General features: G+C 34.9%; 1 protein-coding gene across 3 annotated transcripts in view; it reads right to left on the bottom strand.

Moving 5' to 3' along the window:
• The window catches only part of LOC145668716 (lisH domain-containing protein ARMC9-like), a 38,218-nt gene extending 10,380 nt beyond the window's left edge, over positions 1 to 27,838 (bottom strand). For 2 of the 3 annotated variants that reach the window (XM_081736824.1, XM_081736822.1), the window contains exons 1-12: positions 27,449 to 27,838; positions 25,304 to 25,394; positions 22,317 to 22,487; positions 20,077 to 20,349; positions 18,907 to 19,123; positions 14,713 to 14,849; positions 14,426 to 14,584; positions 11,129 to 11,454; positions 10,464 to 10,680; positions 8,782 to 8,889; positions 4,094 to 4,216; positions 2,311 to 2,431 (exon numbers count right to left, since the gene is read on the bottom strand). In XM_081736824.1, coding sequence (XP_081592950.1) covers positions 2,311 to 2,431; positions 4,094 to 4,216; positions 8,782 to 8,889; positions 10,464 to 10,680; positions 11,129 to 11,454; positions 14,426 to 14,584; positions 14,713 to 14,849; positions 18,907 to 19,123; positions 20,077 to 20,349; positions 22,317 to 22,487; positions 25,304 to 25,394; positions 27,449 to 27,471 — 1,966 coding nt within the window. In that variant the 5' untranslated portion in view covers positions 27,472 to 27,838. The remainder of the gene's footprint in view (positions 1 to 2,310; positions 2,432 to 4,093; positions 4,217 to 8,781; positions 8,890 to 10,463; positions 10,681 to 11,128; positions 11,455 to 14,425; positions 14,585 to 14,712; positions 14,850 to 18,906; positions 19,124 to 20,076; positions 20,350 to 22,316; positions 22,488 to 25,303; positions 25,395 to 27,448) is intronic. The other variant, XM_081736823.1, reaches the window with a different exon arrangement.
• Between the last annotated feature and the right edge of the window lie 88 nt (positions 27,839 to 27,926).

Here is a 27,926-nt window from a genome sequence, read left to right as displayed (position 1 = left end):
ATGTTTTGTATTAGAATAAAAGATGCTCTTTACCAGTGCTCCCAAGGGATTCCATTTTATAGCCTCTCTTTACACACACATATACATACACACCCACATGCCAAAAACGGTATCTTATTTTACATTGAGGACATTGAGGAAGGCAGAATGCAAGTTAATGCAATAGCTACATACACAATAATTAAAAAAAAAAAAAAATATTCATGCCTACACTACAGCTGAAACAAAATACTCTGTCCTGTACGCAGAATAAAATAGAGAAATAACACACACAAAAAATATTTTGTAATTACTTCATCTACTTATTTCACTTTTAGATATTACAAATTCCTGTAATTGTAATCCGTATGTTACTGAATAAGACCATATTTGTTATATAACTTAATGTTTAGTGTTTACTAAACACATACAATAGTTAAATAACTAGCACAAGCTTATACTGCATGTTTTCCAATTGGTCTTCCAGTCAAGACTTTGAAAGCGTTTCTACTTTCTTCCATCCTGGCTACATGACCTGCCCACCAAAGCCTCCTAGACTTGATGACCCTAACAATATTTGGTAAACCGTATAAGTTATGTAGCTCCTCGTTATAAAGTTTCGCTATTCCCCATTCCCGTTCCTCTTGGGTCCGAATATTCGTCTCAGGATTTTGTTCTCAAATACTTTCAGTCTATGCTCTTTCCTCAGAGTAAGCGACCATGTTTCACAACCATACAGAACAATAGGGATGATTATCGTTTTATATATTTTAAGCTTCAAATTCCTCGACAGAATTCGCAGCGACAAGAGATTTTGAACTGAATAATAGCACAAATTCCCCGCTTTTAGTTGACATTTAATTTCTTCGTGAATATGGTTTTCGTCTGTTAATATTGATTCTAGATATTTGAAAGCATCCATTTTATTAAAAGTATTATTCGATATTTTAACGCACCCATAATTTGCCGTATTACGATCCCGACGAACTTCCATGTATGTAGTTTTCTCTGCATTTACTTCTAAACCCATGTCCCTGCAAGCGTTTAATAAGATCTCTGGATTTCTCTCTATTGTTCTCCTATCATTCCATATTAAATTTACATCATCAGCATACGCCATAACCTGGTGAACACCATTCAATTCTTGGCCTTGGTTGCTATTTTTGATTTTTCTTATAGCTTATTATAGGACAAAGTTGAATAATAATGGCGACAACGCAACTCCTTGTTTCAGTCCATTGTCGACGTGAAAGCTCGTGAACTAAAATTTTCCTACTCGGACTTTACTTTGGGATTCATTTAAACAAATCTCAATCTAATTAGCTTTTTCGGTATACCAAATTCTGTAAGAATATTGTACAATGTTTCTCTCCTAACCGAGTCGTAAGCCTTTCTAAAATCAATAAATAGCTGATGTACCGGGGTACTGTATTCCCACTGCTTTTCGGGTATTTGTCGAATGGTGAATGTTTAATCGATAGCCTGTAGGGTATAATTATCCATAAATGATCATAACTATCAAATCTGTTAAAATACAGAAAATCCAAAGTTCAATAATACTGGTATATATTAAAAATAAATAAGTGAATAGTAATAAAAGCATTAGGTGAAGTAAATCTAATGAAATATATATGTATTTTCCGATTAAGAGATATTATTGAAAAGATAAGTATGATTAGCATTCTTTACTCTAAACTCTTCGTATTAACATCCAAAAGAGAATGCACGTCAACTATACGCCAAAGTTAAAACTCTAAACTGCTTTTAACATTTTTTGTATTGTTTATACGTTTTCAGATTTGCTAATGAACAAAATATTAAACACGGTCACTGTCATTTTACTTATATACTACTTCTAATTGCTGAGAGAAAAAAAAAAGAAAAAAACGCGCCTCTCTCCTAGATTCCTTGCTGCGAATATTAGAAACAGAAGAATAACAAAACATCTAGGAAGCTAAAGATTTGAAAGAAATCACTGGAAAAAAAAAATATTGTCATAGTACGTTATCTGTGTAGATTTACTCTCTGTCTAGAAAAATGAAGTAATGGCTAATATGTTGACCTATATCACCTAAGCCACCCGGAAGACCCGTATTTTTAATAGACTATAGCGCCATGATTATAAACAAGGTAAAATAAACAAATAAATAAAAAATCAATTTAACGAAAATACTTACTCCTTCCCAAATCACGGAAGTCATGCACAGGAGGGAGTTTTTTTTTTTTTTTTTTTTTTTGTCATCAACATACATTATTAACTATAGAAAACTATTATAAATAACCAGTAAGAAACTATGAAACCATTAGAAAACTATGAATGGTTTCTCTTACCATGCACAGGAAACAGAAGACGGTAACTACGATTCAGTAGATCCTCCCCCATAACGTCATCAGCAGCACCTTTCACAGGATCGTCTGCATCAAGTTCTTCTTCCATTAAATCGATCTCTTCCTATACATAGAAATTAAATCTAAAGTATCCACTCGGTTAACATATTGTGCCAAACAATACTGAAAATGAAGTTTATTTGCTACTCATTTCTATCCGAACAGACTCAATGAATGAAAAGAAATGTAACTAAATTGGAAAAAAGCAATTAATTATTCTATACTACGAGTATATACAAGGTGTTTCGAAGCAACACCGACAACATTTGGGAGGTGATTCCTGACACCAAGTTAAGACAAAAAGTATAGACCAACCTGGGTGCAGAAATCCATTATTTTCGGAGTTATAGGCTGCCGAAAACACGAAAATATAAACTTTAAAGGTTCACAGCCTCAATACTATTGGACCTACCATAAAAAATGAAATGAAATCTTTTGAGTTTTACGTCCCATGTTTATGCCGGCTAGGCTAAAGGAGACGCTGATGATGAGAAATTAATGGAATGGTGGAATGAAGAAAGTAGAAGGAAACGGGAGAACCCCGAGAAAACCCACGTACACGGTGTTTGTCCACCACAAAGTTCACTTGGAGGGAGCTAGGATTGAAGCCGGGACCCCAAGTACCAGAGGTGAAAGTGGACCTACCGTAGGCGGGTCAAGACTACACTTAGGAACTAATATGTGCGCTGCTCAAAAATACATGTTCCAGAATCCTGCAGTACTTCTGTAACAATTTTTATAGAGATAGCTGGTGAGTATTTTAAATTACATGCATGTAGCCAAACTCCCTCTATAAAAATTGTTGCGTGAATACCGCAGGATTCTGAAACATGTATATTTGAACAGCGCAAATATTAGTTCCTAAGTGAAGTCTCGACCCGACTACGGTAGGTTCTATAGTATTGGAGCTATGGATCTTTATATTCCTCATATTTTCTGCAGCCTGTAACTCCGAAATGACGGATTTCTGCACCCAGGTTGGTGTATATTTTTGTCTTATCTTGGTGTCAGGAATCATCTCCTAAACGTTGTCGGTGTTGTTTTGAAATACGCTGTATATGCACACAGGATCTTTAAATATGCGATTTCTAAAATAAAATAATAAAAAAAAAAAAAAAAAAAACAACTGCTATCCAGTATTGCACGTGTAAAGCAGACAAATTTGTATTTACAGACCAGTATACTGCACTTACAGAACAACTTTCAAATGATAATTTCTTAAAGAAGATTTGAGAAATGAAATGAAATGAAATTTTTGAGTTTTACGTCCCACGGTTATGCCGGTTAGGCTAAAGGAGACGGTGATGATGAGTAATGAATGAAATGGTGGAATGAAGAAAGTGGGAGGAAACGGGAGAATCCCGAGAAAACTCACGCACACGGTGTTTGTCCACCACAAAGTTCACTTGGCGGGAGCAGGGTTTGAACCCGAGATCCCTAGCACCAGAGGTGAACGCTCTACCACTGAGCCACCGCGGTCCCAAGATTTGAGAAATAAGCAACAATGAAGATAATCGTGCTGCTGATAGCTGAAAGTAGTCGAGTATTCAGAACAGTGGGAGAACGGGTTCAAGTCTCCGTCTATTCAGCGTTGAGATTCTAACATGACCACAGAAAACGAAATATAAAATCAAAATATATTTTTGTGCCATTTTATTCTTACGATAGTGCAAAAAGCAATATACATATTCAAAACAATATAAACTTCATAATAATAATAACATACAGAAAAAGAATATACCGTATCTTCTTCTTCATCCTCATTATATATTGGGTGTTCTATTGTACTTTCTCCATTATGTAATTTCTGGATATATTCCAACTGTCTGTGCATCTCACCGTCACTGTTCTGAAAAGATTATGACACTAAGTCAAATATTCAATGAATAAATAATAGTAAGCGTGGAACAAGTGGGTTTCGTTTTACAATGCAAAACTGGGACAGACATCCAAACTATGCAAATTTAATACTAAAACCGGAAGTAGAAGATTTATGATTTCCGGTTGCAACAGTTGAATAAGGTCAGATATGGAATCTCTTAATCGGACGCTGAATCCGTACCAAAAACAGTTTCTAGTTACATCTTACAGTTATTATTATTATTATTTTAAAGGAATCAATATTGAAATCGAGAATTTTACTAGTTTTTACTCCTGATTTCATCGGACGAATAAGAACGGAGATGAAATCTATTCTTGGGTTCTCGAATTCATTTGAAAAAAAAAATATTTGTTGGCTGCTATTACTATTCTCGTTCTAAGAGAATGAATACTTCAATAAGATACGGCAGTAGGTTTCTACCACTTCCGGTTGTATAGAAGAAAGTAGCTGAACATAGAACCTATTCTTGAGGTACTGAATCCATACAAGAAACTGATTATCGTAATCCATAACCGTTTTACTTTACATTAATCAATGCTGAATCCGAAAGTGGTTGTATACAGAAGGTTGTTCGCTTTATATCCGATCATTTTCAACGGGTACTCAACGTTTAAAGATACCGCGCCGCCACCACCGATCATGTTTCATTGGACCCACAGCATTGTGAAACATGAGCGTCATTTAGGGGGGCAGGAGGGGGCAATTGCCCCCACCCCAAAGTTTGAGAAATACATATACTTTAATCGATTGTCTACTAATATACTAGTACAAAACGTGAAAGTTCTATGTCGGTGGTGCTCCTGCCCCTCTCAAGTGAAGTCTGAAATGACGCCTCTGTTGTGAAGTACCACACAGTATCGCAGTTTTCATTGCACCAAGCTCCGGCGCAGGACAGGCACGAGAATTCAGTCCCACTCCTCCCTGTACGCTTTCCATAGATCATCCAGGATGTGCGGGCGGCGAAGTTAAAGATGTCGTTTTAACAGTCTACATGCGCAAAAATCCATTGAACTGGTATCTGGGTTTTTGACAAAAATGTCTTCAAATGGAATGACACGAATTCCTAATTCCTCTGCCATTTCCTGATAAAAACGTAGTTATGTCCTGCCGATATGACTGGAAGCCATGTACATATGGACTATCACCTGGTTCACGTCCATTCCATAGAATTGTGGGGTCTGTAAGATAAGATGGGTGTCCGAATGGATTCTTGGAAATATCTTGCATTCACTTTCACGTTTTTGTCCACCTTGTGTATTATCAACTTACGCTCAAACCCGAATCCCATAATAACCATAAAACCACGAGAGAAACTTTCCTCGCACTAATTTGCTGCGCCCCTTGCCATCAATGTCATGGTATGTGACCGCCCGAATGTAACCACCAGTAGTAAGATGGACATATGATTCATCCACTGTGATAACTTTCTTCCATTTGGAACCTGCCAGGTACTTTTCATACAGTTTCCTGCAGTTCGTCTTACGTTCGGGGATGTGACGCGGTAGCAGGTGGTGTACATGGGCCTTCCGCACACACTTCAACCTGAGGCGCTTGCGAATTGTTTTCTTCACAGTTGACGGTGCAAGGTGGAATCTGTGGGCTCATATTATGTTGCGCGTGTGTGTTTTGGAGAAAATCGTGTCCCATTTAAATAACGCGGAGATGATTTTTCTTTCCTCATAAAACCCCACTAGTAGGAAAATTGAAATGTTTGTTTCTGGTGATTTACTCAGATAACGTTATCAAAAGCCTACAAGCATACAAAATTCAAGTTTTGATTCTAATTCAAATTACCTAAAATATGAGATTTAATGTTGAAAAAAATGCCAATTTAAATAACATCGGAAACTTTTTCATCCTACCTTTTATATGTCCTGGAAATGTGAAAAATATACTTTTAGTAATTTTTCTGTTGGTTTGTCTCCTAAAGCTATAAGCATACGAAATTTCAACATTCATATCAACCGGAAGGACTCTTGATCTTATGTCAGTGAGTCAGTTCATGTAGTTTTATATATTCGAGATAAGAGTGGAAACGTTATCTACGAGGGAAAGTCAAAAAGTTCCCGGAATGTTGTTGTAGTTTTGGCATTTGTGATATAATCACAATGACTCTTGTACAGTACAGTACATGTTGTCTAATTATGCATCTAACAAGTCTTAACAAGCAGGGTACAAATACAGTGTAGCTGAATGGTAGTGTGTGTAGCGATCAGTTGGCGCAATTTCACAGATCGAGCAACGCTTAGCCATTAAGTTCATGTGCAAATGGAGTAAAATCGGCTTCAGACATTTTGATAGCCTTAAAAGTAGTTTAGTACTAAGGGATATTTGGTTCTTCTTAAAGCTAAAAATGGGCCTCAATGGTACTCGTCAAAGAAGAGGTCAAAACGAAAGCGACGGCTGAACTTCGGAAGATACCAAAAGAGGACTTTCGCCGATGTCTCCAATAATTGCAGGATTGCTGAAACAAGTTTGTGTGTGTTCCGAAGGTACCTCTTTTAAAGGCGATTAAATAAATATGTACTTATATTGTGAGAATAAAGAGCTACAAAATTCCGGGATTCCAAAATACCTCTTCTTGATATCTGTCACCGTTTCTACTTAATGATATCAACTTTGAAATAGAACGTCGTTGATTTCTATCACTTTCGGTCTGAATAGAGCGTTATTGGAAGACATGGAACCTAATTTTGGGACAGCCGTTCTATCAGACTTCCTATCCTTACGCATAGCATGTAGTATGAAAGTCTAAAATGAACACAGAACTAATACTATCGATATAAAGTGTATTTTGTCGCTAATTTTAGCTTTAATTACTAATTGTCTATGAAGAAAAACTTCCAGATACATTCTTTAAGATGGAATGAGTAACTAAAATTATAAATAATAAAAAACATTACCAAAAAAAGCAAGTCTCAGATGGATAAGACTTGGATTAAAAGTAACATTATAAGGTAGAAAGTATTCAGGTTTGAAGCCATTTGTACAATACAGAGAAGGATCACCTATTAATACAACGTCTTAAAATAGAAAACATATGGTAGTTTACAAAAGTGTGTCTAAAATTTCTATATACACATGCATGAAATAATAAATGACAGAGGAAAAATAAATATTCTATATTATTACTTAAAAAATACCTCTGTCCAGGTCTTTCCTGATACTCCGCAAAAAAACTCCCCTCTATTTTTTAATTTGCACGTCCTTTTAATTTCACTATTAACTATCAACAACTGAGTAACAAATTTAATCAATTTTAACGCTAAATAGTTGTAACACTAAATTGTAGCATTTAATGGTTGGTGATTCTTATGAGAAGACGTATCTATTTTTTAGATGCCATCAATTTCAGCATTTATCAACATTTCTTTTGTCTTCTTAAATTAATTAAAACTTTATATTTTATCTGATTGGATACGGTCGTTTGTATGTTGCTTCCTTTATGATCATATAAGGAAGAGCACGGTGACTCAGTGGTATGGCGCTTACTTCTGGTACCCGGGGTCCTTGGTTCGATCCCGGCCAAGTAAGTTTGTGGTGGACAACATCGTGTCTATGAGTTTTCTTGAGATACTCTCATTTTCTCCTATGTTCTCATTTCATGAATTCTTCTATCATCATTCACTTGCCTTAATCAACGTCTCCCTTAGCCTAACGGGGATAATCATAAGACGTTAAACCTACAGATTTCATTTCGTATCAGGAAGAAACAAGAAGGCACTCATCGAAACCTCGATGAAAAGTTCATGAATACATTTTTTAAAATTGATTTTTATTTAAATTGATTACTGAAGCCACTATTAAGTCCTTTTCCCTTTCAGTCGAAGATCCAAGTTTTATGTACATCTTCGGTACTTTATCTTCATATTTTGAAAATTTTCAATATTTTCATACACTGCTGCAATATTCACGCATTAACTTGGTAATAACTTATATACATACACTAAATTCAATCAAAATCTTAAAATAAGAAGAAATAGCATTATTATATGGCTAAACATTGTTCTGATAAAGTAAAGGGAACTGTACTATATACAGTATGTATATAACCTATTAACAAGTTAATGTGTACATATTACAACAGTGTAAATAAATACTGGAAAATCTCAAGATACGAAGATAAACAACACAAGATGTACGTAAAAGTTGCTTTTTTTTTACTACAAGGGAAAAGGATTTGACAAAGACTTCAGTAATTAAATCGTTGTCCCACAAAATAAGGAAAATATACAGAAGGTATGTCTTTTATATTCATTGATTTTTATTTAATTTATATGATTTTCGTTTTATGGTTTTAGTTCTAATGTTTCATTATGTCACTTCTACATTTTTTGTTACGACGCGATGGTGGCACGGTCAGTACAAAATTAAGGTAACTATAAAAGTAGGACGAAATACCTGTTGAGACTGCGAAAGATATTGAAGACCACTGAAAAGCTGAAAACAGAACCAAGTTTTATGACAATAATCACAGAAATAATAATAATAATAATAATAATAATAATAATAAACATCCTTTATGTACTTACCTCTAGATGATATTCTAATACTTTATTTAAATGCATTTTAATGGCCTCTTCATTTATCTTTGGATGTCCCAAGATACTATACAGTGTTCCATTCACGTACGGTATAACCTTCAGAAACAAAGATAGTCAGTTAAGGAAAGATAATATCTCAAGAACAAGAGATACGTATGTACTTCATAAAAGCGAATGTTCGTTTTTGATTTGTATTAGCTCGCAAAAATACTTCATTGATTGCAATGGTATTTGATATGGTGCTCAGTCATTGCTTGCCAGAATACTAGATTTTTTTAGCTTATTACATTTTACCATATAAGGACTATCACAGAATATGTTTATTAAAAGCAATACATAACACTGTACATTTTTATTTTCAACTGCTTGTGTACACTCATGTCCAAAATGATTGTCGCATATCTATAACTATCTTCTTGTAAGAATATAATTTGATAATGATTTTGCAGTGTACTTTTAATACTGATACTATGTGTATAATAGGGAAATGTATATTTGTGGTTAATTTCATAGGAAAACAATTATAAATACGAAAATTAGAATGAGTAAAAACAAAATGTTGCTAAATAGTCAAGAAAGTTTTATTTTTGTTTTATTGTTCTTATTTACTGCTCTTTTGACATGAAATTTGCAACATACATGTCTTTGCCGATTATACTCATACTAACATTATAAGAAATACCGGGCGAATTCGTTATCAAATTATATTCCTACAACAACATATTTATAGACATGCGACAATAATTTTGGACATGAATGTACATGGTGGTCATAAACCTTACCGCTATGACTCGTCAGCTGTTACATCTGCAAATTACAGGATGTAATATGAAACAAGGTAAATACCTCTTTCATTCATTAATAAGACATCTCTTCAAGCGGATTACATTAACATCAGAAGAAATCATACTGTTTGTTAGTGTATTATTTTTGTCATTATAATGAGAGTACACATCTTACACGGTAATAAATTCTTACACGAATTAAAAACTTAAACTTGAAAGAGTTGGTACCTTGTGAGATTTATGCCCTTAATTTTCATCTATTGTACCCAATAACATAAGGATACTTGTATGGAATATACTTCAAAAGATTATGCCTAAACTAATTTCAACGTAGAACTTAAAATAATACAAGCTAAGATTACTCTAAAGATTGTACCTTTTAGTTTCTAAGCAGTAAAAAAAAAAAAGTAATAATAATGCTGAGCTCCTTATTAAGATTGCACGTTAGGCATGGAAAACTCGGGTTCAATTCCTAGCGGGAACTCATGGTTCGGATTCCACGTTAACATATAGGTCCGCATCTCATATAGCCTCGCTGCTGAGAGATACGCAAAACTGAAAATCAAATCAAATCTTTATTTAGATTTCCAAGTGCTTGTCCAACGTAATTTACTGAGCCTCAAAGCAGACCTAGTGAGCTGTAAAACTTAGAAACAGCAATAGGAAATCTACTATAAAGTGGTAAATTGAAGTTTCCTTTGCTTTAAATCTCAAGATAAAGTGCGTATTCCTGTTCTGTGCTTGACAAAATGCACAGAATGTGGCCCTCAAACAATTCAACCTTCCCTTAGTTACAGGAGTACCTATTTAAATACTTAACCAATATAAATATTATACAGGTAAACCAAATAGCATTTCAATTAGAATAAACTACTTTTACAATACCTGTGAGATCTCTGTGGACAGAAGATCAATTAGAACCTTCAGAATGGTAGATGCAATTGGAACACAACGTTCCTTTGCCTGAGTTTCAAGGCACAAATTCATCAGTAATGCTACACTGTATTCTAAAGTGTATGGCTTGAAAGCAACAGCATTTTTTAGGAAATCAACAACCCATTCAACAAGACTACTTTCAATCATATTCACTCTTTGGTTGTGTCTGAAATTAGAAGGTTAACATTAGTTAAAAACAGTAATTAACATTGTAAAATACATAAAAAAAATCACAATAACAATCAAAACAAAAATTTACAATAACAATCAAACATACTACTAGAAAAATGCTAAAAATACGCCTCTACACACTAAGGCAATTACAAATTACAAGACAAAAAATGAACAAAATTCAGGCAAACCCAATACAATGTGACATTTTGACCAACAGATTGTTGTTAAGTATAAAAGAAAACAACGAAAGAAACGAACAGATGTTAGAACCTGTTATAAAAATAAATGTACAACACTGAGGCATATGTGCATATAGCAGGGATATCATTATGAAGAATTAAAGAAAAAATGCCTGTAAATAAATTAACTGGGGAAGGAGACTTTAAAAGTATGTGAAAACAGCAATGAGGTGCGACTGAGTGATGTATTTCCATACACACCTTAAACTAAGTTTTTGAAGTGTAGCGATGATCATGTCCACTGCAATAGGATCTAACTTGACATCCTCGGCCCAAAGACTACTTACTAATGTATCTAAGAGTTTCAAGCAGCTGCACAAGTAGTCTCTGCCCGACCGAAGGGAGGCCAACGCATTCATTAGCCTGGCCACTGCCTGCTGAAGCGGGTGTGGACTTAAGCAGGGGCCTTTAAAACAACCTAAAATACTGTCTTTTAACGGATGTAACTGGCCTAATCCTAGAATATCGTGACGAATATAGGAGTTCACTACTTGTTCCCGATCTTCTAAAGTGCTACGAGTGATGCGCTGAAATATACAACATTACTCATGACAGATTTGTAAGTTTAAAAACAGATTAAATTAGTTTGGCAACAGATTTTGACACATCAATTACAAAATTATTATGCTAAACGTTAAAGAATACATAGTAATACTTTTTAAACTAGAATTAAAATGGTTTACCTTCGAAGCGTTGAAATATATCCTTTCACTACTATAGTTCCTTTCCTCACTGGAAAAACAATTGGATACTCAGAACAACCAGTACAGTGTTGAATTCAGACTTGTACAAGGGGAGAGTAAATAAAAATTTAAGGGGGGGCTGTGTTCTAGATTGCAATAGAGCAGCCGGAATCTGTCGCAACAAAACTCGCGACTTGTTATTGTCTGGTCGGTTGCAGTAACCAACATATTGCCATTTTTCTCTAAGTAACGTAAAGCGTTTGTGTGGTCTGTATTTAATTTCCAAGTTTTTATTTAACTTCGACTTTATACGAGAATCTAATTAGAACAATTAGGTTGGGCAAAACACGAAACTAATTTTCTTTAAAAAAAAAGAATCTTTGCTTTTAAGACTTTTATTTCCGGAAAAATTAAACAGAAAAAAACAACAACAAATATTTCAGTGCATGTGTATAACTATTATAGGGGGAGGCGCATATATATACTAGGGGGGGTTCAGCCCCCTCTTGAACATGCCTGAATTCAACACTGAACCAGTAGATTGCTTGTAATTACATCCTGTATGCCTTTTTTTTCCTATAAAAAACTAAAAAAAAAAAAAAAAAAAAAGCATGCACTATTCACTTCAGCAACATTTAATGAAATCTGGAACTAAAATATATCAGAAAATATCCGAGTGAAATGATTAACTCATCTTGATCAGTCCCCCATTTGCAAATTATAAATAATCAGTGTCATCAAATGTAGTAAATGAAATGAGCACTATTGAGTGGTAGACAAATTAACCATACTTCTTCGGAGTTTTAGTATTCAATTATGAGTGATTAAAGTTAATTATATAATGTTTATTTCCATATCTCACTGTTTGTCAAGGCCTCTTTTATCCTGGTTTAATTATGGATCTCTGGTTCTAATGAAATAAAATTCATATACTGGTCTTTCAAAAAAATGAAGATGTTCTGTGCGAAAGTTTTACTTCTTTTATAGAATGCTTAGTTTATAAATGACTTAATAGTTAGATGTTGCTGAAATGAATCGTGTCCTGTAATACAGAAAAAAACTTACAGGGTGTAATTGCAAGCAGTCGACTGGTTACTCTGAACACAATTGCCTGGCGATGTTTTCCATGAGGAAATGAAATATAGCAGCGAAAGTATATAATGCAATATTTTCAAGGTAAACTGTTAATTAGTACTAGACTAAACATTTACCATAAAAAAAGGAAGTATATCTACGACGAAATCAATGATATTTTTTTATTTTCTTTTATAGTTACCAACAAAAGTACACACTCATCTCATTAATGTTCTTTTGACAATAAATTCCAACAGTAAAGGACAGATTTGAGTACAGCTAACAAAGAAAGAATGTATTCCTCTTATATTATTGTACTCAAATTGGTTCACCACTTCTACAAATAAAGAACATGTAGAAGGTGGGTATGTAGGCGTCCGAATATCTCCATATGGACGTGAGTAATGATGCCTCGTTCGTTCGATGACCTTGGCATATTTTCTTCTGCTGGTTTAATATTTGAAGATGCTACACTCTGTTCATGCGCTGCCCTGTTTAGCGTGCAGTGTATGTGAGGGTTGCTATTGATGGAATTGCCGACACAAGTGATTACACAATTGAATTGAAACAAATTAATGCTCTCAGTTTAACGTCCCACAATTATGCTCGTTAGGCTAAAGGAGACAGAAATTAACACTGATTACCCCACTGAGAAGCTTTTCAAAATACCCGTTGCAATACATTCTACAAAAGGGCCACATGCGGAACTGAACCCTAACTAAGATTTAAGTATATCGAAAGTGTATCATATAGCAGAACTGTTTTGGAAAATGGTTACAAGTTCTCAATAGGTGCAAACATCATTAGCTGCACCCGAATATGGCAAAAAGGAATACTAAACATGGTGTGAGTGGGTCTTCTCGGGGTTCTCCCGTTTCCTCCCACTTTCTTCATTCCACCATTTCATCCATTTATCACCATCACCGTCTCCTTTAGCCTAGCCGGCATAACCGTAGGGCGTAAAACTTCATGTGCGTGAGTTTCTCGGGGTTCTCCCGTTTCCTCCCATTTTCTTTGTTCCACCATTTCATTCATTCCTCATCATCGTAGTCTCCTTTAGCCTAACCTGCATAATTGTGGGACGTAAATCTTAAAAATTTCATTTCTAACATAAAGCGTCATGTAGGTTCGTGCCCTATTCTCGTTTTCAATTTTCATTTTATACCCAATTTAAAACAGAACAACTAACAGTTTTTTTTTTTTTTTTTTTTTTTAATCAGAATACATCTCAATACTATAATTTTAACTGATTAATTTTAGAAAGATTAATTTTAAAATTATTATTCTGGTGCTCATTCTCTTGTTGACTTAGTGCATTTCTCCCAGAAAAGAAGACAATTACGTTTTGAATTGGGTAGCTATTGTTATTATAGCTTTTATGGAAGAAGATTTTTCCAAAATGCGTACTCGAAAAGAAAGCGGATTATCTTTGGCATGGTAGAGGATGATTTAAAATAATGTCAGTGAATGCATTCAAAAGTACTTTCACGTACATTCGGCAATTTATACATGTACTTTCTTGAGATCGAGTTTTTCGGTTCGATTAATATTTATATTATTTCGTATACGGAATAGTTACCGATGTGTGTCATCTATACTCTGAATTACCCTTGTTGGTATAGGTTTCTTTTTACACCATGGTAAAGATAGAATAGGATTTGTAAAATATCAATATCCTACAGCACTGTAGTAATTTATTTGACACAGAGTACTGAGATAAAAGACAGTGGTTAATACATACCCATCTTAAAGCCTGAAGCAAAAGCAACCTAGTTTTAACACTACCAGAAACAAGATCAGTCTTAACTTTCTTAAAGTCGAGATCGAAATATTTTGGTATTACAGGAACTTCCGATCGGCCTTGTTGAATGGATCTCCGTATGATTTCTTCAGGAGTAACCTAAAAATAAAAATACATGTTAGGTCAGTTCTTTTTTCATAATTGTTTCCAGATAAGACTAACCTATTTATCACTTATATTTAACGTAACAAAGTTGCTATGCAAAATATCACACTTTCAGTACTTACATCACTTTCACAAAGAGCATGGCAGTGGTTAAATAATTCTGGATAAATTTTAGTGCAACTATTTAACGTTGCTTTCAAATCCACTGGATCACCTTTTACTGAAGCTTCTAAAGCGGACGTTAATTCCCCTGCAATACCTGTAACAGAAATAATAACTTCAATTAATTTATTAATCACTAATCAAGAATTACATTCAGTATTGGATTAATGAAATTATTAAAAAGGTAAGTTTTTTATATGTACATATATATGTCAAGACAATGATATTGGATATATATATATATATAAAATGGAAAATACTTTCGTTCGATTATATATTGACATAACCATTGGATTAGCCCAGCTCCAATTAATAAATAATTTTATAACACGTGAAAAGAACCACTACCAGAATGTCGGATGTACCTATGGTTTATATCTAAACAGTATTATGTGTTACTTCCAGACGGGAATACGGCGACCCAGTGATAGAGGAATCACTTATCTCTAGTGCAAGGGGTTCGCAGTTCGATCCCAGGCCATCTGAATTTGTGGAGGATAATATATCCGTTGGGTTTCTCGGAATTCTTTAGTTTCCACCACTAATTCTTATACAACCATTCAATGGTATACAATCATCATCTCTCTTCTTGACCTTAAGAACATAATCATGGTACTTAAACACACACAGTATAACTTAATTATTTCCAGGCTGGAAATGTATTTCAGAAACTAGAAGGAAATGCATTCTAAAAGATGAGAACGAAGGTAATCCCAACACCTTCCATGATAAATCACATTATTTAAGAAATTTAATATTGTACAGACGATTACAATTATTATTATTATTATTTATAAATCACAATTTCCACCATCACCTCAGGGCAGATTTAACCATCATAATCTAGTAATAGTTCATTCATTTGGTTTAATAGCTTCTGATAAATTGATTTTTGTTAGTTGGAAGATTATTGAAACACAGGAGTAGAACAAACATTAAATCTTACAAAGAGTGAAGATATAATTTTCAATATTTTGAATATGTATTTATTCCTAAAACAAGAAAGGTGCGCTCTACTACAACGAATGAAAACCGGTTACGAGTTTCAAAAAAACACCAGGACAAAAGTAAGAGGAATTCACCGAATTTATATATATATATATATAAGAAGACAAAATTTTCTTTGAAGCAGACGGGAGTACTAAATATCTTTAGTGCTCGGAGCGCCAAATTTGTTATGAAAATGAAACACAAGTTCAAATTTACACCGTATGGAGTTATAATTTATGAAACTCTTGTCATCCCGACTGGACATCAAAAAAAGGCTTACCAACAGATAGATAAAAAGAACACTAAAAAACGTACACAGTACTTAACACAACACTCATATGTAATTTATGTTTTTTATGTATTTTTATTTGCGTCTCAGTATTTCTTTAAATTCGATGTTCACTTCTCATAAAATCGCATTTTTTTTTATTAACATAAAGAGCTGCATATACCATAACAAGAACATATTTGTAGAATAAAATATGTTGACCATGTGCCCAATAAGGCGTTATTTTTGTGAAACCGCAATTTTTACCTAGCCTCTATCTTGGAAGCAGCCCACATTCTAGAAACTCAATTCCGTACGCGCCTTTAGCGCGAGAGACGCTCGATTCCCGGAGGAATCTCATGTGGTTCGGATACTGCGCTAAGTTGTAGGTCCGCGTCTCATACAGCCTCAGTACTGAAAGATATGGTCAACTCGAATCCAACCAATTAATCATAGAAACTTTATTCCTATGCTCCTAATAGTAAATTCAACTTCCCTTTTTCCACCACCTGAAATTATATGTCAACTATATATCTGTTAACATCTAAAGACCTACACTAGCAATGATATTTATATTTGATTGGCACGTTCTATTCATTTCTTCGAAAATTTATGAAGATATGTATTCTCAAAATGTTCTAAAGTTCTTCAAAATGCCAAAGACAAGGGCAGAAGGTAAAGCCGAGATAAGTTTTCCAAAAATCATAGAAAGCGAGATACTTTATTACCTTACATGTTGTCGTCGGTAAATGTTAGTTCTCAAGAGTCTACCTTACCAATTTCCATTTCAACTGGATTTAGCACCTATTCACCTGTTTCTCGTGTTACATATTCCATTCAAAGCATTTCGTGACTGGAAAACGCTTCTAGAGGATCAGTAACAAACAAGTTCAAGTTACAAATATGTACACATTTTAATAGGCCTCAGCGTGTCAGATAAAGGATAATGTACTTTAGTGTTTTCTATATGTTGGCGTGTTGAATTTGCCTTGCCATTAAACTGTCGGTGTGGTGAAGTACGCTAAAATATTTATTGTTGGTATCAGTTTTCAAAAACAAAACTTTTCAGCACTGCGCATTTTTATAAAATTATATAATTATGTAATGAAATTTTTCAGAAACATTTTCTATTTTTTAAATTTATTGCTACATATTTTCCTTACAATATGTGAGAACAAAAAAACTGCATAATTTTCATATGTTTATTACTTCGTAATTTATTTTGTGTTTTTCAATCTTGCCTTTTTTATTATAATTACTTTACACTATGATAATATATAAACTTCTCTCTTCCTGAAAATCCTCTCTTTATCATTTATTCTCATTGATCAATTCTTCATATTAGTTTCATCTTTCTCTACTACACTTTTTATCTGACAAAATATTTTTTTTTTTTTCTCTACGTTTCATTATGGTGCTCAACTGAATGAGTCACAGTCATTTCTTTGTCTATTAACTTTTTGTCTTTCTTCCTACCTCTTTTTTTTCCAATACTCTGATTGATGAACCATTTTGCGAAAAGACTTATAAATTCACTGTTGCGTTATACGGTTTTGTTAGTCAGCTTTCAGAAAAATCAACGATGGCAAACATGCCCATGTTTCATTGTACATAGGCAGAATAAAACTTATGAACAACGCTGTTGTTACGTACGAGGTGTGAACTAGACAGCTATAGGTATTCAGTAGGTAATGACCGATCTGACAAGCAAATGTAGCGAATGGGAGCACTTGTGTGTTATTCAAGCATGTACTGCAATATCATGAAGTAGAGATCCGCGGTGGTTCAGTGGTAATGCGCTCACCTCTCGCACGCGGAGTCATTGGTTCGATCCCAGCTCCCGCAAAAAGAGCTTTAGTGGTCAAATACTGTGTACGTAAGTTTTTCTCGGTTCCGTTTCTCTCCACTTTCGTCATTCCACGATAATCATCCACTTCATCATCATTGTCTCTCTTATCCTCAGTACATAATCATGAGACGTTAAAAAATATACAAAAATTATGAAATAGAGGAGGAGATTTCAAGCATCCCGACGAGATGTTTACAGAACTTAAATGGCAAGTGGTTGGATGCACAAGATTTTTCACGGATTGCATGAAGAATATGATGACGAAGTGTTGCCGTATCGAACAGTGACGCAATGAATGAAACTGTTTAGGAAGAACGGGATGCCGTTCGGAATGACTCCAAACTGACAATCACACAATTTAGTTCCAGATTTTGTCACTTCCTTGAACAAATCGTCAGTACGGACGAAACTTGGACTCACTTATATGAATCACGTATGATGCGGCAATCTAATAAATGGAAACATCCTGAATATCCACATCCAAATACAGTAATCCTACGGAAGGCGATGCTGTGAAGGTGATGTTCATTGTGGCATACTTCACCATTCTGTACGTCAGTGGAGAGAAAGTCGGTGCTACTGCATTGCCATTTGTTGTTTACATGATAAAGACAAGTATCAGAAGTCGAATGGTAGGAAAGATCTACTGCGTAACTGGCGATGGGAGGTACTTGAACATCCGCCGTATTTACCGAATATAAGTCCGTGCACTTATCTTTTCACCAAGATGAAAGTTATCATGGGAAGGATTGCAACATTACACTTACTTGAGGACATTCCTCGTACCTGTAAGTTCATACAAAAGAAATAAATACAATACAATACAATACATAAGAGATGCCATCATCGGTGGCCTTCGAAACATCGATAAAGATGGACGTGCGTAATGGATGTACAATGCATTGCACAGGTAAGACAGAAGATCATAGACATGATGGGCGATTATATTGAAGCAATGAAACTAGTATTACTAGTATTTACATTATATATAAATGTAAAATATTCTATTTTAATTCTTATTCATTTCTTGTACATATTTATATTTACCTATTAATTTTAGATAATCCTTTTGGATACGCCTGAATTTGTGCCGAAGTAATTTATAGTTATTGCACACATGATTACCAGATGAATAAGTCTTACGGTACGAATCGTCATTTTTCGTTACAACCAATTGCAACAACTTTGGTGATACTGCCTCTCCCCAACAATGATCTCCCAAAAACTTCGCCAGATTTCTCCTTAAGTTTTCCACCCAAGAATTCTGTAAAATGATATACTAAATTATAATAATACATACACTTATGTTACTACTCTTTTATTTTAACACTTGACAGACTCAAGGAAATCACAACACCTTCTTGAGCAGTAGAATAAACATATTTTAAATATTTTCTACTCATAATAGTACATATGATATTTTAACGAGCTATTTTATCATATAAAAGCTGAAATAATGATACTCACTTTTGCTTCTGTCGAGAAACTGCTTTCTTAACATTACAGAAACTCAAAGTGAGTGTTATATATTGCAAGATTAAATTACATATGCATGTGAATATTTGTATAATGAACCTACCTAGATATAAAGGAGTTCTCGTACATGTAGTACCAGTAATTGTAATTCTCAATCTATCCATTCACTCCACCATCCTGACTCCAGTTTTCCCTATAACCTTTTTAACCAGGCCCGCAACCAGAGGGGGGCCTGCCTCCCCCTAAACCTTTCGTAGGCCCCTCCTGGTAAGAGAATGTTTAATGACTTCCCCCTTCCCCCAAACTTCTGTGGCTGGTTGCGGGCCTGTTTTTAATTACAGGAGAAAGTACTTGCCTACCCTACTGATGCCCTACTGGGGTTTAATAGCTTAATCTAGCTGAAAGGAGGAAACAACTAGATCCTCTATAGGTGCGACTTCCATAACACACACACAGTGAAAAGGTGACAGACTGGACCGGGACTCGAACATGGACACAGGATTGTCCAATCACAGCAAGAGGCAATGGTACAACCCAGGTGCTCCGAGATGAGAGCACTGACCTCGAGAGTGAGAGGCTGTTTTGGGTGGCGTAGTGGTAAATGTATCGGCATGGTATGACGGAGGTCCCGCGTTCGAGTCCCGGTCAAGTCATCACTTTTTCACTCTTTGTGTGTTCTAGTTACATTAGGTAAATTTGAATGAAAAAAAGGAAATTCCATAAAACATATACCTCACTCACCTCGAATAACTCTTTAAACGATGGATGACTTTCTGGGTTGTAAACAAATGGTAAAGCGTAATATGGTAGAAATTCAGGTTCAGTGCTAAATTCTGTTCCTTTGGTTTCAAGAAAGACACGTAAATTATACATGGATTTTGATAGATCTGCTTCAGTTCTTGTGGTTGAGCTCAATCGTCGTGGAAGGACAGCAAAATGAACTTGAAGATAGAAGCTTAATTGTCTGTACAACAGCTTCCGTTGAATGTAAGAGGGAACACAGGACTCCCATACCTTAATAAAAATAAATAAATGATTAAAAAAAACAATATTAAAACAGAATCTAACGTTGTTACAGAAAAATGTTAAAATGAGCTTGTAAAGAAATTTGTTTTAATTACTATGCTGGCACTCCCATGTATTTAAATGCTTAGCGCCCGTACTTTAGTTCTGGGTTCGTTTCCAGTGGAGGCACATAATTTTCGGAATCTGATCTAGCATCGTAATGCAATTGGAGAGTTATTTGAATGAAGAAGTACTGATTCGCTGACTACGCATCATTATTCCAACACGTGATATCTAACCAGCAGCGACCATTCACTGACTAACGCCAGGTGTTTAGTTTCGTTTAATTAAAATTATTTATTTACTTAATGCATTTACTATTTTCCTCACAACGTAACGCTATACTACAGAACTATACCATGCAGCAATTATATTGCTTGTATTATATTTGGTATCAACAGACTTGACGAGAGGAATAAAAATCAGGTATATTACACAAAATATAGAAAAGGGAAGGAGGTTGCTCAATAATTCATGTTAATGGCTCCCACATAAAAAAGATGGCACTTGTCTTCAAATATTATGCATTGGAAGGAAGAAATGAAATGAAATCTTCAAGTTTTACGTCCCACGATTATGCCGGCTAGGCTAAAGGAGATGATGATGAGAAATGAATGAAATGGTGGAATGAAGAAAGTGGGAGAAAACGGGAGAACCCCGAGAAAAACCGCGCAAACGGTGTATTTCCACCACAAAGCTCACTTGGCGCGGGCTGGGATCGAACCAGGGACACCATGCACAAGAGGTGAACGCTCTACCACTGAGATACTGCGGTCCCCCGCATTGGAAGGAAGAGAACTTTTAGAATGTATAAGAGAAGATCGACTTAAGCTATCATATAAATGTTTTTTTTTTTCCGAAACTATAAACAAATATTCTGAGTTAGGGCTGCAGAAAGGAAGGACGTATATCCTTTGTCTCTGATCTCTTTCTTGCAAACTTACGTATCAACCTATATTATTACTCTACCTATTAAAATATACTATAAATCTTCGTACCAAAGTATATTACAAGTCTACGTACAAAATATATTATAAGCTTATGTATTAAAATATACTACAAAGATGAGTCAAAAGGTTTGCAATTTATTTCTGTTACTACTTTTATTCGTTAAGGTACAACTAAAGTTCCCTAGCAAAAAATGTAGTGGCCACCATGTTGCACCATCTAAAGCATGACACCAAGCATCTCAACAAAGTGTGATTTGGAACAGAATGAGGTTAATTGATAAATAAGTTAAATATATACAGATAGAAGGTATCTTATAAAATAAAACAAATAGATTATAATAAGTCTTCAAAAATGTTGAGAGATATGTATTTCGTGTGTTAATCTTGCAAGGTCATGAAATTAGAAGTGGAAGGATATAGCAACATTGTACAAAGTAGACCTTACAATAGTCATTTAAAAAATTAATACTGTGTTCAATTTATTTTGTTTTGGAAAACTTTACTTCTATTTCCATACATTTTACCCCATTTATTAAGAAAATTTATTCTGTATTAATATGCCCTGTTCAAATGCTTAGAGAGAAGTATGACAATATTATAGCGCAATTATATATATTTAAGGTATTTTCAAGTAAGTTTCATACAACATACAAGTGTACATTTCTTTCTTCAATCTTTTCTTTGAAAGTTATATGTCAAAAAATGCAGAAATCTCCCGAAAGCAAGGTGGGTTATCTTCTTAATATGACTACACATGCATTAAATTGTAAATATTTTTAAAACAGGACCTTAAAATGGTTTACCATTATTATTATTATTAATATTATTATTTTAATTTTCAATTTACGTCAGTTAAGTTCTCAAGCTATTTTCGGATTTCATATATAACTAAAACATGCAAGAGCTGTAGAGAAAGTATAAATTCTGAATATATCTATAACACTCTACCGAAATTTGTAAGCTAACCTCGAAAAACAGTTCTGCATTTCCTTGATGAAAATACTCCATCAACAGCTCTACATGTTCCTTCTGAATTTTCTCTTTTGCTACATTTTGCTCTGGCTTAGGATAGCCCAATTTAACGCATTCTTCTAACAACATATAAGCTGTAGATTGAAATTCTTTCTGCACCAGAAACTGTAAAATAAATAAATAAATATATAAACAGAATATTCACAATGTTATACATGGCAGTGAAACTAAGAAGGAATTATACAAGTACAATAAATTGACAGGTAGGAAGATACATACTTTTTTGCACAAAAGCGAGTAAAATAGGTTGACAGGTACGAAGATACACAGCTTTCCACAAAAGTTTCTGGCAAAAATAACGCAACTAAAATGAGACAAGGACTTTATTCATTGAAAGATTTTCAACTGCTTCCATTTATAATAGTTTAAAAGATACGCGATTTCCAGAAATTTCTTGCACATATCAATTCGTCTCTGTATTTGTACTGGGGTCGATTCGAGACACACACACAAAATCGCATATCTTAAAGTTGAAGATGACGAACCACGCTGGACTGTGAGGCAGGGAACTCGTCTGATAATCTCCGAATGCCAGTGGCCGGTTTTGTCTCTATGACCTGGCGCACGACCTTAGAATCGACGATTTTCGGCCTAGCTAACCTTAGCTGATCGGTGAAGTTCTTGTATATTATCATCTGAGGTCAGCAGTCTTCCGATTGGTTTCATGCAGCTTTCCATCCTTCCCTATCATGGGCCAGAATTTTTCATTTCTTTGTGTTCTTGCTTCTCTATATCTTGTATTATACGGGAAACTATCCATATCTTTCCCAAGAACACACAGCATGAAAATGGCGAGTTTTATATTCTCACGTATACAAAGTAGGACTAGGGAAAAGAATGGAATCAACTAAACCAACTTATAGAAACTGGGAAATTACGTGAATGAAAGGTGAAATATGGGGACGCCTGTTAACATTAAAGTAAGATGCACGCATCAGTGTTATTCATAGCTGCGTTTTATTTTTGATGAATTTGTAGTGTAGGAATTAGTGATTATTATTATTATTATTATTATTAGTCATACTAACTAACTAACTAACTCTATGGCCTATGGAACCCGGAGGTTCAATGCCGCGTTCACAAAAGCTCTCCACTGACTTCTATCCTTAGCTAACTGCATCCAGTTTCTACTTTGTATTCCAATCTCTGCGAGATCCATCTTAATATTGCCCTCCCATCTGCGCCTAGGTCTTCCTAATGGTCGTTTTCCGATTGGTCTTCCAGTCAAGACTTTGAAAGCGTTTCTACTTTCTTCCATTCTAGCTACATGACCCGCCCACCTAAGCCTCCTAGACTTGATGACTCTAACAATGTTGGGTAAACCATATAAATTATGTAGTTCCTCGTTATGAAGTTTCTGCCATTTCTCATTCCCGTTCCTCTTGGGTCTCAGGATCTTGTTCTCAAATACTTTCAGTCTATGTTTTTCCCTCAGAGTAAGTGACCATGTTTCGCAGCCATACAAACAACAGGCATGATTATCGTTTTGTATATTTTAAGCTTCAAATTCCTCGACAGAATTCACGACGACAAGAGATTTTGAACCGACTAGTAACACGAATTCCCTGCTTTTAGTCGACATTTAAATTCTCCGTGAATATGATTTTCCTCTGTTAATATTGATCCTAGATATTTGAAACATTATTAGCCATACACACTTACGTAAAGAAATAATCGTGCTTGTCTCAGCAACTAAGGAATCACTCACACATATCTTACATAAAATAACATACTACAGATTTTAAACCAAAATTCACAGGGAAAAAAAAGACCCCTGCTGTCTTCTCCCACAAAGTACAAGGAAAATGACATTAAAACTATGACATTATTATTATTATTAGATGAAAATTCTCTTTTATGATTATCGTTATTTACAAATTTGTACAGACTGGATGTTCTTTCATGTGTTGGCATACCGTATCCACAAGGTGGCAACTCCGGAAGGCGTCTGCTGTGCTTATTTTGCGTGAAAAGAGTTAGCAGGCAGATAGTATAATTTAGTATAATTTTTGTAGCTTAAAACCAATATCTTTTCTTATTTACTTTGACTAGGTTTAATTGTTTTGAAGCTCACATCGCTAGTACGTTTGTAGTCGCTTCAACATATACAGGTATGTCCATTGTTAGTTTAATTTGATTTATTGCAATTTCACACCCCCTTTTCAGCACCGTGTGGAGTGTTGTACTGTATGGGTCGGAAACGTGGACCTTAAGTAAAAGTGATGAAAAACGACTGGAAGCCTTCGAAATGTGGATGTAGAGAAGAATGGAAAGAATTAGTTGGGTCGAGCGGAAGACGAATGAGAGGGTGTTAGAAGTGGTGAGGGAGAAAAGAATACTTTTAGATATTGTTAAAAAGAGGAAGAGAAACTGGTTGGGACATTGCCTAAGAAGAAATTGTATCATGAAGGACGACCTAAAGGGTATGGTGGCAGGAAAGAGGGAGGGGGCGAAGGAGAATGCAATTAATGGATGATATAAAAAACAGAAAGATCATACATGAAGACGAAGAAGTTAGCGGAGGGCCGTGGAGCATGAAAGCTTTTCGGTTGCAACAAGTGACCAGCCAATAAGGGCAGAATACCTATGATGATGATGATGATGATTTCAGCATCGAGTCTGTATGAGACGGGACCTACTGTTTAAAGTGGGATCCGAAACCTTCCTCAGGTTTGTAACCCAAGTATCCCTGTCCGGAGAAGAACCCAGAATCACGTGCAGAGAAAGCACGTGCCTTAGCAGCTGGTCAAGAAGTATGTATGCTCATTGTACTTTCTGTAACATTACAAGTATCATTTTGAAGTTAATATCGAAAGAAACTTTTGAATGCAGTCACTGAGGAAAAATATAGCATGCAATACGTTAAACTACAGACTTTCTCCCATATATTAATGAAGTTGAATGATTAATGCAAAATTTACCTCATAAATTAACTGGATACAATAATAGCTATTTTCTGCGTTATATAAACCAGGATCACCGATGCTTGGATGAAGAGGTTGTGAGTTTGGCCTGTAACAGATCGACATACATAATGTAAGTATAACAGTTGTTTACAAATATAGACAAGATGATAACTTAAAAAAATAAACAGCGTTTTTGTTTATTATTTAACAGTCAGCAGTTAAAAAGACGTGGACGGAGACACCAGTACTGATCAATTCATATTTCTGATGGAGAGGTTAAAACTGATTATTGCGGTATTCCGATAAACAGACATTTACGGGGTTGATATGACGGTAGAAAGATTAGGTACGAAGCATGCTCCCATGGCACACTCTTGAGTTTGATAAGGATTAACAACTTAGATTTCTATGACGTGTTACAAAGCTACTTTATATTATTCTTGGTTGGATTTGATCATAGACTTCCTTTCAGTAGAGCGGCTATATGTAACGTGGATCTACAGCTTACCGTAGTACCCGGCGTCTCCACCGGGAATCAAATCCAGGTTTCCCGTGACAAAGATGCGTACGCTAACTATACAGCCACAAGAAAGCAAGCTCGTAGTCATTTCCTTTATCCTAAATGCTTTTCATAAAATGCCAAGCCAGGAATAGAATGCAATTAGTTATTTTTTCGTTTCTTAAAAGATTAAGTTTTAGTCATTATAATATGATACAATAATATCCAAAACAGAAATGGGCAAAATTTTCCGGAATTCGGAGCAAATCCGGACTTTAGAAAAATCCAAATCTTGGAATTTCTCCGATTTTACTTTCTGGATTCCGAAAAGTAAAAATGTTATCCAAATAGTCCTATTTTAGGAAACCATACTTAAATTCAGGAGACAAACTTCTTCTTTCACAGTGAATAAGAAAATGAATCCTAAAGTTCGTAAGATTGAAGGTGAATAAGTTATTTGTGCTCCACTAGTGACTTATAGTGTTTCTTAAGAAAGAAGTTGATTCGTGGGTGCACTTTAGGAAGGCTTAACCATTATGGGTACAAATAGAGCATGGGAACACACACACTATTAAAAAAAAGTGGGCGCCGGGCGACATGAAAATACCTCACTTAGCATAGATAAAATTCAAGAGGGCCCATCAGAAGTTATTGTTGAAAAATTACAATTCTTTCACGACTTGCGTATAAATACTGTGTCTGAATATACGGCATAAAAACTAGTGTAAAAATATAAAGTAACCTGTACTAGGTGGCCACTAAAAGCAGGTGGTCTCACGCGACAGCGCGGGGAGCATCCGGAGAAGGCATGTCAGCGATGGTGGGTATATGCGTAAGCGAGCACAATGGAAAGAAATAAGTTTCGTTTCATACTAGTAGCGCTCATGGTTTCATACTAGTACCGCTTCACTTGTAAACATACAATCAGGTTCTGTACAGTGTGCAGATATACAACGCCGGTGAAAAGTAGTATCTAATATAGTAATCTTTCATATGCACTCACTCATTTTATCCGTCATAAAGGACTTGTAAAATACAGCTGCATTACTTTGTTCTTAATTCTATCGCCTGCAAAAATTTGTTCTTTATTAATATTACTTTTTATGCAAAGCATTGAATTTCACCTGGAAATCTAAATGCATTATGCCAAATTAAACAAGCACCAAAAAAACAATGAAGAAAAGCGCGAACCAGTGTCAGGTGGGCACTAAAACCAGAAAGTTTATTTAACCGAGCCAGGGCAGGATGAAACTTGCGCCTCAATGTGGAAGCGCGTCTGTTAGTAGGTGCGTAAGCAAGTCAAGTGGAAGTTCCTAATGTTACTGGATGTCCTCTGAGTCTGAAAGCTTTATCGTTACGGATTTCAATTTAACACATTGCATTGACATATGAATTCAAATATCAACTAGTACGAGATGAAAAGTATCCACTTTGTATTACGTTTCTTAAAATTATTATGAATGTCATAGGCAATATTCCCGGATACATTTTGATCCTTATGTATTTCTCTTTTGAGATAACGGTACTAGATTTCTTCCGTAAATTTTACAGACTTATGGTTCCCTAAAATAGGATAGCACCTTCCAAATAGTATTGCTTTAATATTTACACCGTATTGTTCAATTATATTTTTCTGCGATTCATAGCCACATTTCACTTACTTCTCCCTTCCATTTACTTGCATATTTTGTTCCTTGTTTCAGGTTTTATTTTGTGGTCATTTCCGATTGCGTCGTTAATGTACACTCTACACTAATATCTATTGATTCCTGTCATAATACAACTCTAATACATTTTTGAAACGTAACATAAGCAAAGTAAAAATTCCCTTTGCCTTCATGTACTCCATTTTAAAAAATCCCACGCTGACGTTGCAATAAATTCTTGCATAAATGCATAGATAAACTAAAATGATAATATCAAACTATTAAGAGTCTCGAAATAACAATTAAAGCTTTTAAAACATCAAAGAGTCAGGAACACATAGCTTTTATCCATTTATATTTAATAGTTGAAATAAATGGATTAAATGTCAACGTTGCGATGATCTGACTCACATGACGATGACGATTAAGTACGTACTTAAAACCGTAAGGGAAACCATATAGACTCAGAAGGGAAAATTTGATTTGCAGAGAG

Source organism: Thermobia domestica, chromosome 13, assembly GCF_964235325.1.
Source record: "Thermobia domestica chromosome 13, izTheDome1.hap1.1, whole genome shotgun sequence".
Lineage (NCBI taxonomy): Eukaryota > Metazoa > Arthropoda > Insecta > Zygentoma > Lepismatidae > Thermobia > Thermobia domestica.
The sequence above is the reverse complement of the archived record's forward strand: the minus strand, read 5'-3'. Positions and strand labels throughout refer to the sequence as shown.